Source organism: Fundulus heteroclitus, chromosome 2, assembly GCF_011125445.2.
Source record: "Fundulus heteroclitus isolate FHET01 chromosome 2, MU-UCD_Fhet_4.1, whole genome shotgun sequence".
NCBI classification, from domain to species: Eukaryota; Metazoa; Chordata; class Actinopteri; order Cyprinodontiformes; family Fundulidae; genus Fundulus; species Fundulus heteroclitus.
Window position 1 is genome coordinate 15,421,066 of NC_046362.1, and position 18,421 is coordinate 15,439,486.

An 18,421-nucleotide genomic window follows, 5' to 3' on the forward strand; every position below is an offset into this window, starting at 1 on the left:
TCCCCAGGGTGGCGATGTTGGTCCTTGTTTTGGTTACTCTGCTCATTGTAAGCAGTGAAGTTTAAATGGGCAGAACACCAGATAAACTTTTAAACGCCTGTATTGCCTCACCTAGTATGTTGACAGTAACATAATATAGAAATGATAAAAACGTAACTATGTAGTTTATTTCTCCACGTTTATTTGTCATAAATAGCTCGGTTTCTTTTCAGATAAAACTGTAAAGCATATTGTTACTTTTAGACGCTGAAATAAACCTTTTTTTAATAATGCACAATTCCACCGTTCTCTCTCAGGAGCTGTTTATCGGTTGCTAGGCTACCCCAAAAGGCATTCCGATATTTCACTTCATTTCCAACTGCTGACTTCTCATATTTTACATTTTTGCCCGGTGTCGTGTATTTGCCGTGAAAGACACGGAAGTCCCACCGGAAACACGTGATTTCTTTCTGCGACCTTATTGGCTGGTCTCGACTCGTTTTGAAAAAAAAGGTCCGTACCAAATAACACGGAGGGAAGATTCAAATTTAGAGCAACAGACACGGTCAAACTAAAGCACTTACTCTTCACACAATGAACCGACAAGCGTAAGTAGACTTTATTTCCCCCTCCGTTTATCGCCTTTAGAGTTTCTTTCTCGTATCCACTGAATTATCTATTAATGTTGAACTATTTATTTGCGGAGTTGTCGAGGCTTTGACTACTAGCTTAGCTGACGCTACGGGATAGTTGTTTGCGGGATAATCGGTCAGACTTGCGGTGCCGGTTTGAAATGTAATGCAGTTTCTCCTTCTCTATCAGGAAATGTAAAACACCCCGAAGGCCTCCTCCTAAAAAGCCGCCTAACAGCCAGAAAGACCCAGTCGGGGTAAGTGTCCCAGGTTGATGAAAGACCATTTCAACATGGCGAACTACTGCACTATGTAGCCTCGTTTGCATTTTTTTTTCTTGAACGAGTAGTCGGAGCGAAGAAAAATTATTTGCTTTCGTTTATCTTAGGTGTATCTCCGCGTGCGGCCGCTGGCTGCGGAAGACGAGGAGTGCTGCATTGAGGTGATCAGCGGCACCACCGTCCAGCTGCATGCTCCTGAGGGCTTCAAAGTAAACCGCAATGGCGAATATAAAGAGGTAAGCAAACCAGCAGGTGTACCTTTGGATTACTGCGGCGTGCACACCGCGTTTGTCAGCGAAACCAGCACCAGCAGTAACTGGTTTAACTATCTAAGGATTTTATTTGGTTGCTTTACATAGAATTTACTAATATTTACTGCATACTGTCATTATATCGAGCATTTCCGTCACATTTACATTGGAAATCTATCTATCTATCTATCTATCTATCTATCTATCTATCTATCTATCTATCTATAATCTCTCATTGAATATGAAAAAAAAAACTGATCTCGGTTCAATGGGCCAGTCTTAATTATTTAGTGAATAACTCATTGACTTGTGGAAAAATGTTATTTATTGCACAGAAAGCCCAAACTGAATATATTTTCTAAATGGAGTGTAACCAAACAATGGGGAATAAAAAGCTGTTTTCTTCCATTATTTGGAGCCAATAAACAAACTGACAATACAGCCTTGATGCATGATGAGCACTGTTCATTATGTTTATACAAAGGCACGCATGCAGCTATGGGTGTACAGTGTGTTTATAAATTACAGCATCAGATGCTGTAATTTTTAACTAACTGTAGGTACACCAGTTTCTGCATAATCTGTCAAAGCAGAGAAAGATCAACGTAACACCTAAATGGCACATTGTTCACAATGCTGATCTAGGTTGTGATACAGACTAACCAGTTTGATTTACTTCTTTACCTTCTTTTAGCTTCATAGATGGGTTGTTTAAGAGTGCACTTTATCCTAAGAGTTCAAGACAAAATGTGCTTAGGTCTTAGATATATAAATATATTAAATTACAATTTTGGAGAAGTTTCAAAAAAGCAAAATTTCCCTATCTGTTTAACATCTCTTTACAAATGTTCTTTGAAACTGTGTCTTGAAGATAAACCTGCTCCTCTTCTCTTTAAAAATGTTGCTGTTCTGTAAAGAATGCATGACAATTGGAAGGCTGTTCAGATTTTCTTTTTTTTGAAGTACTTAAACATATGACTGGTATTTTATTTTTATTTTTATTTTATTTTTTGCATGGTCAATTACATTGTTTTTGTTTTGCCCTAATGGATTTGTTTTGCTTTTTAGACGCAGTACTCCTTCAAAAAAGTCTTTGGCGTTTCTGTCGATCAGATGGAGCTCTTTGAGCATGTGGCCAAACCTCTCATCGTTGACCTCATTCATGGGAAAAATGGTAAGAGCAGAGATCAGATACAGGACTGTATGTTTTAATATGCAGTGCTGTTGAGTTGTCTACAGAGGCACAGAGCTGCTATAATAGCAAAAGTAAGATAGAGCTATATCGTGTAATTTTCTTTTGCTTGGGTGGTAGCTTTAAGCTTCTACTGTTCAGTTCCTGTATTATTATGGCATCTCTAGCCTTTTCTTCTGTTCAAATTCAATGCTGGCTGATAATAGTATGGTCTTTTTGTGGCAGGTCTGCTCTTCACATACGGTGTCACGGGAAGTGGAAAGACTTTCACCATGACTGGTTCTCCGGGTCAGGGCGGGTTGCTGCCCCGCTCCCTTGACATGCTCTTCAACAGCATCGACCCTTATCAGGCCAAAAGATATGTAAGACAGCCGCACACAATGAGGATATTTTGAGTCCACGTCACTTCCTGTCAGGTTTTCTGAACTTTGTCTAATGGAGTCTTCTCTGATCAGGTTTTTAAGACTGATGATAAAAACGGTGTGGATCTTCAGTGTGAAGTTGATGCTTTGTTGGAGCGTCAGAGGCGGGACAACGCTTTGAACATTTCCAAAACTCCCTCCTCCAGGTAAACGACAACGTGAAGCTGTGAAACAGAAACAAGCGGCTCTTCAATACTTTGCGACTGGATTACTAAATATCAGTGTGTGTAATTTGCCACTTTTAGACAGAGGGTAGATCCTGAAATCGGTGACATGCTCAAACAAGAGGAGGCTTGTAAAGCAGACGGTGTGGACGAGGACAGCAGCTACAGCGTCTTTGTCTCCTATATTGAAATCTATAACAACTACATCTACGACCTCCTGGAGGAAATGCAGGAAGATGCAATCAAGCCAAAGTAAGTTTCTAGAATGAGGTGTACACATAGGCTTGAAACGCATGCTTAATTATATTGTTTGACCTGTACAGTCTTCATTAAGGCGTTTTTAATAGTTTCCTGACAGAGCAGCTAGAGGACAAAACTGTTGTCTTCTTTTTGCTAGGTGGAATGGTGGAGGGACTCCTTTGCGCCAGAACACAGAGTTCACGTACGTGGCCATCGAATACTCATCAGTATAGCTGCATGATTTAGCCGAGCTGTCCTGTTCCTCACATGGGATTTCAGAATATATCCCTTATAGTAACGGGGAGTTTTTTGCAAGTGTGGTGGAAAGAGCCATCTAAATACACTGCTAGGTGTTTCATAGAATATTTGTTAGTCTCTTATTTCTGAAAACAGAGTCCATAATAGATTCCAAATGATTTTTATTTCTATCTCTGTGAAACAAAAGATGCTAAATGCAAAATTTAACTCAAAAGTGTATTTAAATAAATAGGTAAATTGAATTAAGTAAAACAAAATCCCATATCAGTTCACCATTAAAACACCATATTTTTTTTTTCATTGGGACCACAGGATGGAAATGGGCTCAACTTGGAGGCAGCAGCATCATTCTTGTGACATTACAAAATAAGTTTTGTATTTGCAAAGTGGAATATGTCTTAAAAGACATGCCGTTGTTTTCTCTTTTATCTATATTTGGATAAGCATGGTAAAAAAAAGAGAAGGAAATTATAGAAAAACAAAAGGCACAATTTGTGTTTAAAGCTCTTCTCTTGTGCCTACTTGCATGTAATGGTTTATGCTCTTTATCTGTAGCATGAAAGACGGTTTCACTTCAGTGAATAACGGTCTTATCTAACTTTTTTTTTTTTTTTTTTTGCTGTAGACCACCTCAATCTAAAACCCTTAGAGAGGATCAGAATCACAACATGTATGTGGCGGGCTGTATGGAGGTGGAAGTCAAGTCTGCTGAGGAAGCGTTTCAAGTTTTCTGGAGAGGTGAGAGTTTCCGTGAAATCGGGATACAAATGAGCCTTAGAGAAAGGAAACACTGCAGTGATGATTTTTAGATGCAACTGACCTGGAATTGCTGATCTCCGGGTCGGCTCTGTCCAGGAAATGAATCTGGTTAATCTTCTCTCTGAGCAGGTTGGAAAGATCTGTAGTTTTGTGCCATAAATTGTTGGGATGAATTAAACCTGCCCATCACAATTCTGCATTTAACCTTTTTAGTAACATCTGTGAATTTTCTCTTTTTTTTTTTTTTTTTTGCAGGTCAAAAGAGAAGAAAGGTTGCAAATACTCGGCTTAACAGAGAGTCGAGCCGATCGCACAGTGTTTTTATTATCAAGCTGGCTCAGGCTCCTCTGGATGCAGACGGTGATAACATTCTCCAGGTGAGCTGCGACTAAACCTTTCCCACAGTTCATAACACATTTTAAAGTCCCCCAGCTGTTAAGTTAAAATTTATACTTATATTTTTTTCTTTTTTTTTTTTTCCTCCTTTCAATTTTCAGGACAAAAACCAGGTGAGTGTCAGCCAGCTGTGTCTGGTCGACTTGGCAGGAAGCGAGCGCACTGGTAGGACGGGAGCCGAAGGCACGCGGATCCGTGAAGCAGGTCCGTTAATCACGGAGACAATTTTACGCCTAAATCTTTCGCTCCGTCTAACACGTTTTGCCACACAGGAAACATTAACCAGTCTCTCCTGAATCTGCGGACGTGCATTGAAATACTTCGGGAGAACCAAATGTGTGGCACTAACAAAGTAAGAGCTGCCAGGTGAAAACGAAAACCATTGTTTGCGTTCGAACCACGCATTAAATGTAGCGTTTGTGTTCATAGATGGTGCCGTACAGAGACTCCAAAGTCACCCACCTGTTTAAAAACTATTTTGACGGAGAAGGAAAGGTCCGGATGGTCGTCTGCGTCAACCCCAATGCAGGGGATTATGAGGAAACAATGGCAAGTTGATCTCACAGATTCAGTGTCATGCTAAATGGGTTAAATGGTACCACTTTTTTTTTTTCCCCGTTTCCTTTTTCCTAACCAATGTCCTGTCTGTGCAGCTGGTGATGCGTTTTGCAGAGATGACCCAGGAGGTGGAGGTGGCTCGTCCAGTGGACAGGCCCATATGTGGCTTTACTCCAGGACGCCGCCATCGGAACCAGACTTCAAAAGAGGAGCTTTCTCACAGGTTGGAGGAGCGTAGTAGTCCGATAGACAACGGTAAGAATGCTACACAAGTCTAATAGGTTGAGAAACATAGTTACAGATGTAATAGCTGCATATATTCTTTCAAAGACACATTTTAAATGAAACCAGTCAGATCATATCACCTTAAAATGTCTTGATGTCTGAAGGACTTTCGGTTCAGAACATTGCACTCTTATTCACTCATTTGTTTTTAGATGTTTAAATCCTGGTGTAACTTTTTTTTTTTTTTTGTGCCTTTATTGATTCCTCGTTCATCTGTTATTTTTATTCATCCATCTTACAGTATGTAGCTTCCATAAATTCTGTATCCGTAGCCTGACTGCTACAGATACCGTGCAGTGTTTTCTCTATTATCAAGGATAATACTGCAGAACTGCTAAAAAGGTCACCTTCCAAGTTGACAGCTTATTTAAAAAAAATAAAAAAAATTGGCACGATTTTGTAGTCCAAGCTTAAAGATGATTAAGCAACAAGTGGGCGCAGTTCATTGCATCGTCCTCCAGCATACTCCAAAAATGGCTGACCGGGGTGTGAAGTGTCTCCTCTGCGTTTTTAAAAGGCCGCACCAAAACGAGGTGGTGCGTTCAAGCGACTGGAGCAAACGACCGATCTACTTGTTAGCCTTATGTACTGGTGCAACACAGAGATGCTGCAAATGAGTTTCTAGTGATGCAACAGGCATAATATTGGTGATCACACCGAAACGAGTCGCTGGTGTTGATAAATCTGCACTTTTGTCTTGTTGTGACAACCAATCAGGAACTGGATGTGATGTGGAAGTTAAGCTGATAGTGATAGACTGCTGTCGGCCTGAGTTGTATGACTCAACCAATTACTACAGAGACAAGTCCAGAAAGGACGTAGCCCTGAACAGATTCAATGGGAGCCAACCAGGATTGATAATGTGCAGAATGTAGAGTGCTACACATTTTCAATCTGGTTTGTTAGATTAGAGTAAAAATCAATTCTGTGGATTTTTTAAAAAAAATTTTCCCTAAAGTATATTAATAAAGGGCTTACCTTAGAGACCGAGACCCTTGATTATTTACAAATAAAACAAGCCTGAGCTCATGTGGGGCTTTTTTACCCAGGAGTTGGCTTAGTTCTAGTAAAGAGAATTCCTAGTTCATAGGATTTAGCTTTAGGACCATTTTATGTTCCTAAACAGGTTGGAGATAAATTTTCAGCTCCAGCAAGACTGTGACAAGGCAAGTTCAATAAATGCATGAATGAGGGAGGTTGTGGAGGCGAGTAAAGGTCTTCCACCCTGAGTACTGACCTCAACCTGACTGGAATGCAACAAAGAGGAGCCTGTTAGCCAGCCCTTCTGGTCCTACACCAGTGTCTGACCTCACAAATGCTCAAAACCTTGAATTCTCATAAACGGAATTGAAAGCCTTCTTGAAAGAGTCGAAGTAGGAATATCTGCAGACGCTGAGCTGACGTCATTAAAAGGAGAACGTCAGAACTTTCATCTTTAAATCAAGTTGTTTTTGATGTCTATGATCCTTGGATGCGTCCAGTTTTCTGTTGCATTAGAAACGGTGTTAAGGGGCTGAACTGGTCCTGTTTCTTCAGGTGGAATCTCCGTTCTGAACGGCATGGCGCTGAGCCTGCCGCCTCTGCCCTCGTCTGAACTGACTGACCCCAACGATGAGATCACCCTGCCCCGGCTGATTGAAGCGCTGCAGAACAGACAGAGGATCCGGCAGATGATGGTTGAGGAATGCAGCCGAGCAGGTGCCTGCCCAGAGCTCCTTTCCCACGGGCCGTCTGTTTCTGGTCTCGCCTCACCTTCCGTTTCTTCTCGTTTTAGCCAACATGATGAAGTCTATGCTTCAAGAACTGGACTCCAACCTCATTTCCAAAGAGAATTTAATCCACGAACAAAACGGCAGACTTGCAGAGAAAGACCGAGCGATCCAGAGCAACAAGACTGAGATCGAACGTTTAGAGAAGAAGGCCAAGATGCAAGAAAACAAGGTTCTGCCTTAACTTAAAACTACTGGTGTGTAGACGTTTTTTTTTTTGTTTGTTTGTTTTTCTAAAGGTTTCTCATGACTCTGTTCCAGATCGTCATTTTGCAGAAAACAACTAAGATCTACGAGGATGACAAGCGTTCCCTGCAGCAGGAGCTGGAAACCAGGGGGCACAGACTGCAGAGAGAGCTCTCCGACAAGAGGCGCATGGAGCAGCGCATGCAGGGCATGGTCTCAGACACTCAGCACAAGTGGGAGAAGGAATGTGTAAGTCGCAGCGAGCACGCCGCCGCTTTCACGTTACATTTGGGGCGCCGTCGGACTTTGAGGCGAGTAACATTGTCGCTGTTGTGCAGGAGAAACGTGTGAACGCGATGCAGCTCGAGATGCAGAACAAGCTGTGGGTTAAAGATGAAAAGCTGAAGCAACTCAAGGCTATAGTAACAGAGAGCAAGACTCCTGGTCGTTCTGATGCTCCCCCGCGTCAGACTCAGCCTCAAACTCAGCCTCAGAGACCCTCCAGGGAGGAGAGACCCTCCAGGGAGGAGAGACCCTCCAGGGAGGAGCGACCCTCCAGGGAGAAGCGACCCTCCAGGGAGGAGCGACCCCCAGCAAAGAGATCGGCATCACCGTCTCCTCTTCCTGTATGTTGCCTCCTTCGAAATCGGCTCACGGTCTTTTTATTTGTTTTATGGAAAATAGTTTATAGTTTAAGAGTATCCCTGACTAATGATGCTGTTGCCTTTCTGCAACTCTGGTTCTGGCTGTGAGACTGCGCAGCTTTCTGTTTGTTCATGTTGTATTTGTACTTCTGATCTCATCTCCAATGTGCATGTCCACTTTGCTCCTCAGAGCCCCGTTGAGTCCCCTCAGGTCAGTCCAGTGCCAGGGTCACCTGCAGTCAGAACCGTTAACCTTGAGGAGGTTGAGATGAACCCCAGGCCGATATGTCCGCTCCCCAGCAGCAACAGTTCCTTATCGGTGTCGATTTCGGACTGCTTGCTGGAGCAGCAGGTAGCTCCGGACAGCAGGCAGGGTTTACCGTCCCCTAGTGCTCCCAAAGGAACCCAGTCTCCCGTCGGTTCCTCCGCCCCCCGAGCCAAGAGAAGAGGAGAGTGCTGTAGTAGACAGGAAGGGGCCGGCCTCCCGTCTCCCACTTTTGTCCTTGACTTGATAGAGAGAAGCAACAGGGTCAGTGAGATGGCTGCAGCAGCGTCAGGTTGAAGAATGAAAACTAGATTCTCTGCACCACTTGCCGTGAAACCGTTCCTGTTTTTTCGGCTTTCAGCACGTTCTAGTTAGAGTTCTACATTTCTCTGTGCGCCACTCTGAATGGTTTCCCTGGTCTGAGCAGACGACGACACCGGTGCGGCCTCTCCACCGACGGTCCCGTTCTGCCGGCGGGGAGAAATGGGTGGACCACAAGCCGACCTCCAGCCTCGACCTGGGGACGGTGCTGCAGCCCGTCATCCCCAACGCCATCCAGGTGTCCACGCCCAGCGAGAAGGCCCTGTCCAAGTGCGACAGATACGTCCTGACTCACCAGGAGGTCGCTTCTGACGGCGAGATTCAGACCAAACTTATTAAGGTCAAGTAAAATGCTGCACGAGCCCAGATCATATGTTTTTAACTTTTCACTAACGTTGACATCAGTTTTCTGTTTGAGAAACACTTACTTTCAACATTGTCCTTTTTTTTTTTTTTTTGTCTTTTTTGAGCGTGAAATGAAGAATAAATCTGTAAAAGAATGAGCCACTAAAAGTGAAGAAATTAAAAGCAGAACCAATAAATGTAGAAACCTGTGCAGAAAGAATGAATGATGAAACTAACGTTAATTTATCTGTACTCATTCCAGCATTTGTACCAAAAAAGGGTTGGAAAAAATAAAACGACATCTATTCTGAAGATGTTTTGCTTCTCATCCAGGAAGTCTTCTCAATTCAAAATGTCTGGAGTAGTGAGAAGTTCCAAGCTTCATAGACCTGCAGGCGAGGCGTCGTTAGAGCTTAGATTCACATGTAGATCACCTGGAGCTCATCAACCGCTCACGTCCCAAAATCTGGGATGTTTTTGTGCCTGCTCTTGTCCCTGTTCTGTGGTGTCTTTTGGATTTCCTCAACACCGCAGAACAGAACGGGGGAATTTACAGCACCAAGAGGTTTGATTCCTGGCCAGTTTCACCCCATTTCACACCTCCATGCATGTGACCACAGAATTTCTCCTGTGAGCCAGACAAACGACGAGCCTAACGACTCTCCATTGTTCCAGATGAATCTAAGCTCTAACGACGCCTCGCCTGCAGGTCTAAGCTTGGAACTCAACACTACTCCAGACATTTTTATTGAGAAAGCTTCCTGGATGGGAAGCAAAACGTCTTCAGCTTCAAAATAGACGTCCAGTTGTTTTTATTTAACCGTTCTTTTGGATTGATTGTGACCTGGATGACTGAGAATTTTCAACATATTCCAGCATTTGCTCAATTCCTGAAGTTACAGAACTGGGGGGCAATTCATCCACAAAAACTGGGGATTACACTGCAGCATTCATTTATTTTTCACATGTTTACTATAACTTATATTTCCAAATTTATAGTGAACTTCCAATATAAGAATATTATAAAAAAAATTTTTTTAAGACTTATTCAAGATAATTAAGATATAGAAAATAGGAGCTGTTTACTGCACTACATTATCTTGTAAATAATGTTCTTTTGTCTGATATAAAGTAAGGATTATTTGTATAGCTAGATTTCTGAAAAGCCATTAACAGATGCTGTTACTTAGACATTTTGAGAAACGAGGCAATTATTTGGTTGGGCGGTTAAAAAATGTCGTAATTTTCCAAGTTACCTGGTCTGTCTTTTAACTTGGAAGATCTTTTTCATTTTTATAGTTTACTGATTTTCTGTTGCTAATGATTAAAGTTGGTTTTAACCTTTTTGTTCCTACCATTTCAGGGGGACGTGATTAAAACCAGAGGAGGAGGTCAAGCTGTTCAGTTCACCGACATCGAGACGCTTAAACAGGAGCTCGCCACTGTCCAAAGGTGACAAACACTTTTTTTTTCGTTGTTTAAACCATTTAAAGTCCAGGGACCTCATGTATAAACCATCTACGCACACACAGCGATACACAGACTTTGGACCTGCTGTGAAAATGTGCGGCAGACACAAACCACAAAGTGCTAAAACTCAACCAAATACATTGAAGTATAACTTAGATCAGTTTTATTTATCTCAAGGAGTATAAAACCTGAAATGTAATCACATTTTGGCCTAAACAACATTGTCCACAAAAAAAAATAACTACAGAAACGACCTCAATCAGATGTCGACCGTGAGTATTCCTCTGTTTTTGTTTTGTGTGCTGAGGACATAAAATGAATCTAAATCATTTAACAGGATCTCTCACTGAAAAAGAAGAGAGGTCAGCTCAGCAGACTAATTCCTACATGTTAGGTGTGATGATTCATTCCTAAGATGGAGACAATCACACATGTCCATAAATGACTACATGTGGAAATTGTGGAGCGACTGCAGAGTTGGCACTGCTGGAGGACAACAGCGAGGGTAAAAACACAGAGGGAGACTTCAGAGATCCTGCTGGCACCAGATGGCTTATTAGTTGGTTTAGATATTTTTATTTATTTTTTTTTTTTCTTACTGGCCTCAGGTTTGGGGATCTTTCAGTCCCAAGCTTGCAGTATGGAGCGGCCTCATTGATGTTCAGATAAACCGTGCCTCTCATTGGCAGTGAAGAGCTGATTTCTAAATGCCATCAGAACCACGACTGTATGCATTTTGTTATCATCCTGCTCAACTCAAACTCTGCTATACCGTCCAAATGTAATTGTCCTGATGCATCTCAATAGTGCTGGTAGAAATATACAAAATACAATAAATTGAGTAGGCTGGGTCCTCTGGACAAGTTCTTTATTGAAATGTTTCATCGCTTCTCTAAGACCTCATCAGTCTGAAGAGTTTCTGCAGTGCCTTTGCATAGTGACTCAACAGGATTAATGGTGACAAAAACTGATATTTCACAAGCAAAAGAGGAGCATCAGGCTACCAACGTGCTCTGATGGCCGCTTATTGTTTCCCCAAAACATGCTAGCAGTAACGGCATTGCAAGAAGGGAACATTTGGACCTAGAGGTGTGAAAATGGGGGGCGACGGCCCCCGGGTCAAATTGGCCCCCTCTTACAATGCTGTTTATTGCTAGCCTGCCGCACCAGTTTTGCTGTCTCTCTGGCTTTGGATTGATCATTGTTATCAAATGATTTAGCATCCATTTTGTTCCTGACACATAAGCCGTTCCACAGCAGTATAGAATAGAACATGGTCAGTCAGAAACAGTCGCAGCTCTTGATGCCCAGTCCTGATATACTTTAGATGATGTGGGGTTTGCTGCCCATACTGTCATCTTAATATCCAGTAATAGGAAAACATACAGTTGGTAACAATATACCAATTGTATGTTTTTTCCTATTATTGTCCAGCCATACTTTGAAGGTGTTGTGTTCTTTTGTTTTCAATATACAGAAAGCATTTTGAATGAAACCATAATCTAGTTTATTTATATTGCACCAATTGAAAACACGTCATGAAGGCACTTTAGATGATTCGATTACAATGACTTAGTAAACAGATTGGTTAAGTTATCTACAGAATCTACAGAAGTAGCGATTCAGGATTAGTTTCTAGGTTGGAGAGGGTAATGGCTGACTAGGTCCTAGGAGGCTTCATCTAGGAAAGAAACTCAGCTTAGAGGATGAGCTCTGAGCCACCATTCAGGTCTAGAGGATGACAGAGAGTATTTACAGTTCATTGTGGGTAGATGTAGCTACGATAAAGAGAAAGTAAACATTAGAAATGTTTATTTATTTTTTCTTAATGACAGTAGTTTGTAGAAATTTAATTACATTATCCAAGTTAAGTGTGTATGTGTGTGTGTTTTGTAAAGATGAAAGCATTTTTAGGAAACGGTGACTAAACAAATTTGTAACTGCTTTTTTTTTTTTTCTTCTTCTTTTTCTTTTTTTCCTCCTCTAAAGCCGAAAAAGAAAATCTTCAGAAGGCACCCTACCAAGTGGAGATCAAACAGGTGGTTCTTGGACTGATGTGGAAACACGGGTAAATAAATAAAAATAAGACTCTTGCAGAGATATTTCTGAAATGTTCTAGTTTTGATCTAAGCTGAAGATGAAGTTCTGAACTAGCAGAAAGTTGTGAGCAACAGCCGTAGCAATGTGTTCAGATACAGAACTGTGCAGCACATAAAATGGTAGGAAAATCAAAGCAGAATATAAGGCTGGACTTCTTCAGGAATTAAAATAAACCAAATGACCACAAAAATGCTTTTATCTTCCTAAAATGCAAATTAAAGGCATGAGTTGAATTTCTGGTTCATTTATTTACCCTTTTTTTTTTTTTTTCCCCAGTGCTCTGTGGCCTTGGAGATGAAGGCTGGATCAAACATGGGACCTGGATTTGAGCATCACGGGATCACAAAGTAAGCTGCTGGCATCCCAGTTTAATAACGGGTGGCTTTGTTCAAATTGTATGAAATTTCTGATACATTCTGTTCTTTCGCAGGCGCAGAAAGCCCTGAAAGCTGCTGGTGTCTTCAACAGTTATTCTGTAACTCCCCCCCCCCCCTCTCCTGCGCTCACCTGGCTGCTGTGCAATATTCTGAACTTGTTTTATATTTGACCTTTGTCCCAATATTTATGCTTTTTTCCTCATGATCGAGATATATATGCAAAGGATTTTTAGCCATAGGTCACCAAAGTGTTTGTAAAGCATGTTTTTGTTGCTTTTGAAGGAGTCGGTTGTTGTTGTTGCAAATGCTCACTATCTCCACAATGTTGTTGTCTACTACTCAAGTTGTCTAAATGACTTGTATTAAGCTTCAAGTAAAATGTAAAAAAACAAACATTGATTTCATTCTGGATCTTCTTGGGGATAAAAATGTCCTTTTTGAAGTCAGTGTGGGAAATAAAGTAGGGTTAAACATCCAGTTAAGAATCAGTAAGAGATTTACAGAGAAGTTAATTCCAGTAAATCAGTTTAGTTTTAAAACTTGAAAATCATTAATGACGAAAAAAGGGTTCGTACTGAAACTAAAGTCAAAGCTTCAAAGCTCTCCAAACATGAGCTACAATGGACACGTTGCTTGTGTTGAGCCACTCCTGGGCTCAGGATAAAGCACTGGATTTTCCTGGCATCTGCTCACGCTGTCAAAGGCAGTGTTGTATAAAGTACTGAAATCTCGGAGTCAAGTAAAAGTATAGGTACCTCTCCAAAATATGACTTTGGTAAAAGTCCAAGTCACTGACTGAAATGTTACTTGAGTAAAAGTCTTAAAGTATCTGAAATGTCTTGTACTTAAGTATGAAAATTACTCTAAAAATAGATGTACTCAAGTAATGTAATAAAAAGTATAAGTAAAAAGTAAAACAAAGCAAATGCAGTTTGAATGACATTTTTTAGATTTTGGTAAACTTTGAAAGTCAAACTCTCTTAAAATAATATAAACAGCCAAGTGCAGGAGAAATTTAGACCAAGTTTAGACAGAAAATACAACCTTTTTGTAAGCTTTCAGTTTTTCTTCAAGTAAGGTCAGTGCTATGCACTTTAAAATTGTACACAACCAAGTACAGGCAAAGGGGGTGTATACTAAGAACATGGTTAAGTGATAAAGTGATAGTTAACCTACAGGAAGTGGTAAATTTGCTGATTAGGACTCTCTGCTATTAGATGCTTTACCTATACCACAAGGTTAATTTAACCTACTTTACCACCGAACCAGCTTCTTATCCTGTTGGTGGTGATGAACAAGCCCAGGCAAGTCCCAACTTTGTCACAGTCAATCAGTAGGTGGGGTCAAAACACTTGCGTGCGTGAGTCTCTCTCTTTAGTAACTAAACCAAACATTGAAAATGTATTGGAGTAAAAGTATGCAATTAAATTCAGAAATATAGTGAAGTAAAAGTTATCAAAAAAATGTATACTCGAGAAAAGTATAAAGTACTCCAAAATATACTTAAGTACAGTAGTGAAGTATTTTTACTTCATTACTATACAACACTGGTCAAAGGTACCAAAAACTGGGTCAGTGGTGCTGCTGGGCTACATTGGCCAGCAAACTGGCCTGAGCTGAAACCCATAGAGAATGTGTTGGGTATCATCAAGAGAAAGATAAGCTGTAGACGGCTTTAAAAAAATAATAAAATAACAGCAACCTGGGCTTTCTGTACACCTAAGCAGAAACACAAATTCACCTCCGTGTCACACTGCATTGATGCGGAAACACATGCAAAAGGGAGGCCCGATTTGAGTATGAAAGTGTACTTTACATAAACATACTTTTAATGTCACCAGAATTTCTGTATTAAACATCTTGCTATAAAATAATTTCATGCAATCCAAATTTGTGGGGAACTGAATTTGGATTTTTTGTTTGCTGTAAGCCGAAAGTGTGAAAATTAACTGAAGGAACACTTAATATATGACTGGAAGGAAAATCAGATTTGCCTTTTTAAATATAACCACTGAAATGTAAGCTGCACCTATTAAAGCATCGTCCATACCATTAGTTGCCACTAGATGGCACCACAAGGCAGCATGAAATGACCGCTGTGCTCAGTCCACCTGCTGAACTGATCTAAGCAAAGAAATGACAACAACGAGCAGAGTAGTTTTTCTTTCAAAGAAAGTTAACCAATTGTCATCTATCAGTCAAAAATTACTGGCCTTTCAGGGGCTGCTGAAAGCACAGGAACGATGTATGAAAGTCATTTCCTTTATATTTTTGTTAATATACTTTGGTTGACACACGCTGTGAAGTTTTGTGGCTTTCCTTTCTTAATTGTATTTTTTAGTTTAAAAAAAAAAGGCCGGTGTTGGAAATGGATACGAGAAACTTTAATAAAGCCCCGCATCCATTCATCTCTAGAGGCCTGAAGATATAAACACTCAAGCGGTTCTGTCACTTTACTGTGGAGAGCTAATAAAAAATAAATAAAAAATTCCTTTGTGTTAAAAACTGAAGAGACTAACTTTTCCAGCATTCAGTTAAGCCACCTCTTATCAGCAGAACATCACAGGTGTTCTGATCATCCCGTGCCAGTGGGTACAGTCATCCAGGCTTCGAGTAGATGGTTGAAAACTCATCTACTGCCAATCTGGCTGGCTTTCAATTGGAAAGCACTGGAGAGTGACTAACACGGAGCCTCTCGAGAGGGTCAAGAGCCCAGAGCAACCAGCGGCCATTAAATTCACCTCTATGAGATATTGAGTGCTTTGCTTTTTGACCGAGCTCTGTTTGATGTGCTGCACCATGTTATACACAGCTCCTCACCACGGGGCTCTCGAAAGCCAAGGGCCGGGAGCTTTATGAAGATGTTATTATCAAACTCCTGATGAGCCTCTGATCAGCGCATACAAAAGAGACACTTGAGGGGAACTGCATTAAAAGACCTGAAATACACAAAAACCACATCTCAAAGACAACGCCACTCACCCAACTGTGTGCTCAGAATACATCATTCTGCACTTTCAAAGCTTAAAGCTTAGTATGTTTATGAATTATGCTTTTTTTTTTATTTTGTCAGCGTTAATAAACTTGCTGGAGGGAATTCTGCTTTTCCACTTGAGTACACAGTCAATTAGACTGCCTCAGATTTTTAAAAGAGGGAGCCTAATTGCAGGATTTTATTGACTCTTTGCTTGAATGACTCTGATGAAGAGGTCTTAAGCAGCCTTTGGCACAGTTCGGAGAAAATCATTTTCGCATCAATCTATAATGTAAATGAGGGTCGGTTAATAATTCATTGATTCAAATTTGTGTTGTCCAATCTTTCGCCTTTCATATTTTAATTTTTCTCGATTGCAGTCGGATTACGTCTACGCATGTGAGCCAGATGACCACACAGAGATTTGGCTCATGATTTTCTACAGCCTACACCGACAAACCGTTTATGGCTGGTATATTGGTGCATAGTAAACAGCGGGCTCTTGTAAGTCACGAGTTAGATTCGACTTCATTTTATTTATTTTGGTTAGATTTGTTTTTGTAAATTTACAACGTTACAGAAAAAGAAACAAAATAAAACGCTATTCTATAAGAGGATAATTTACCAAAAAAAGGAATAGGCTGAAATCAAGACATAGAAGGAGAAAATGAGCACACTGGCCTGCGTCTATCGTCCTGGTCATGATGACTGATGCGGGATGTTTTTGAGTTGCAATTCACAGGTTTTTGCAGATTAAATCTAGAAGCCAAAATGATCTTGGAAAGTTATTGTTGAGTCTGTTTTGAAAGCTCTGATCTATTTTTCTGGAGCTTGTGGAGCACACCACCAATATATTAAGAAAAACACTTAAAATATTTTTGTAAATACCTACAAATCATTGCAAAGGGTTTAAACCACCTATAATTTTTTTATACTATGCTTTTAAAGGGGCCTAGGCATGTACTATGACCATTTAATAAAACACAAAGAACCATATATTCATAAAATAAAATAATAGAAGTATTTGGATGAATGCTGGGCATATATTATTCTCTTAGTCCTTGTTGAGCCTGAAAAGAACTTTGGGCGTGATCAGCAGACATAAACATTGTTGTGACATCTGCTGGCAGCTATCAGTAGGCAAGATGGCGATAACTGACACTGTAAGAGCAAGTAGACCGTGCTGCGATGCCTCGCAGTAAAGTGGCAGCTCGCCGTGGTTGAAGACCGACCCAATCTACAGGGATTGGGTTCCACTGGGCGCTGCTGACTTGCTCGGCTCCATTGCTTCTCCATGTTTAGTTATTGTGTGCATGCGCAATATCGCACTTCTGGTTATGGTAAATATACACAACGGTGCTTCCTAGACCCCTTTAAAGTGGACCTCATCAAAAGGAGCGATGCACAAGTTTAAATTGTAGTTGTAGAAACATTTAAAGCAGTGTTGGGGTACAAGAGAATAACCCAAGTTTTAAACATTTCACAGAGCGCTATTCAAACTATCATTCGGGAAGAGAAAGAGAAGAGAACAGCTCCAAACTTACCAGATATGGTCGTCCATCTAAACTGGCCGGTCAGACAAGCAGAGAATCCATCAGAGAAGCAGCCAACAGATGATGGTATCTCTGGAGGAGCTGCAGATGAAAAACTCAGGTGAGTGAATCTGTTCAAAGGACATCTACTGTATCAGTCATGCACTCCACAAATCTGGCCTTAGTGTAAAAGTAGTGGGAGGAAAGCCATCATGGCAAAAAAGGCCAATAGAAGTCCCATTTCCTGTTTGCCAAACGACATATTGAGGACACAGCAAACACGTATAAATAGATGTCAGATGATCTGAGCAGACCAGACCAGATGAGACTGAAGCTGAACTTATTCATTGACATGGAAAATGCTGTGTGGGGCAGAAAACTTACACTGCCTGAACACACCATTCATCCTCACAATAAAACATGGTGGTGGCAACATTGTGCCATGTAGATTCTCCTTATTAGCAGGGACAGGGGAGCTGGTTCGGGTTTATGACTAGATGAATGGGGCTAAACGGTAGGCCAATCCTTAAAAAAAACTTGAGACAGGGGCAGAGGCCCACCTTCCAGCAGGTCATTGCTCCCAACCACAGCCAGAGCCACACTAGAATGGTAACGTTCAAAGCATATGTGTATGTTACAGTGGCCTAGTCAAAGCCCAAAGCTAGACGTTAATGAGAATTTGCCCCAAAAAACGAAAATGTATGACAACAGATGCGCTCCATATAATCTGAAAATGTCTGTTCTATAAAGGATTATAAGCAAATATTTCAGTCTCTAGATGCGCAAAGCTGGAGGAGACATACTTCAAAAGGTTTCTGGTTGCAATTACAGTGATAGATAGGTCCCCAAAGTACTGAGTCGCGGGGGGCTGAATACAAAAGTGTGAAACTTTAGAAAAAAAATTTTCAACAAAAAGAGAAAAATAATAATGATAATAATAATGGCTACATATATTATATCCCACTTTAATGCATTGCACTCTATTGTTGTAGTATATCAAGATATGAGTAACTTTAATGGT

General features: G+C 40.8%; 1 protein-coding gene and 1 non-coding gene across 10 annotated transcripts; both read left to right on the forward strand.

Moving 5' to 3' along the window:
* The first annotated feature begins 358 nt into the window (after window positions 1-358).
* On the forward strand, window positions 359-13,282 carry kif23 (kinesin family member 23). 9 transcript variants are annotated; one of them, XM_036149064.1, is made up of 25 exons: window positions 360-587; window positions 802-868; window positions 1,000-1,128; window positions 2,212-2,317; window positions 2,561-2,697; window positions 2,791-2,903; window positions 3,003-3,173; window positions 3,319-3,363; window positions 4,045-4,157; window positions 4,434-4,555; window positions 4,676-4,778; window positions 4,847-4,926; window positions 5,004-5,123; window positions 5,228-5,387; window positions 6,954-7,115; window positions 7,192-7,358; window positions 7,448-7,621; window positions 7,711-7,899; window positions 7,936-7,998; window positions 8,207-8,545; window positions 8,709-8,942; window positions 10,311-10,399; window positions 12,407-12,485; window positions 12,794-12,864; window positions 12,948-13,282. In XM_036149064.1, exons 1-25 carry the CDS (start codon window positions 574-576, stop codon window positions 12,961-12,963), a joined length of 3,063 nt encoding a protein of 1,020 aa, XP_036004957.1. In that variant the 5' UTR covers window positions 360-573; the 3' UTR covers window positions 12,964-13,282. The 9 variants fall into 9 exon arrangements, with proteins under 9 accessions (XP_036004951.1, XP_036004957.1, XP_036004966.1 ...); XM_036149073.1 differs by having other exon boundaries at window positions 7,954-7,998; XM_036149058.1 differs by having other exon boundaries at window positions 359-587; window positions 2,791-2,898; window positions 3,001-3,173; window positions 7,711-7,998.
* On the forward strand, window positions 4,210-4,307 carry LOC118557349. The gene has a single exon (XR_004927824.1). It is a non-coding gene; the product is annotated as a Z30 small nucleolar RNA (small nucleolar RNA).
* Window positions 13,283-18,421: the final 5,139 nt, after the last annotated feature.

Excerpts from the sequence above, each read along its gene's own strand:
- kif23 (XM_012865058.3), top strand. Across the intron at positions 2,698-2,790 it reads CTTATCAGGCCAAAAGATAT|GTTTTTAAGACTGATGATAA; the intron begins GTAAGACAGCCG and ends TTCTCTGATCAG. Across the intron at positions 7,999-8,206 it reads CATCACCGTCTCCTCTTCCT|AGCCCCGTTGAGTCCCCTCA; the intron begins GTATGTTGCCTC and ends TTTGCTCCTCAG.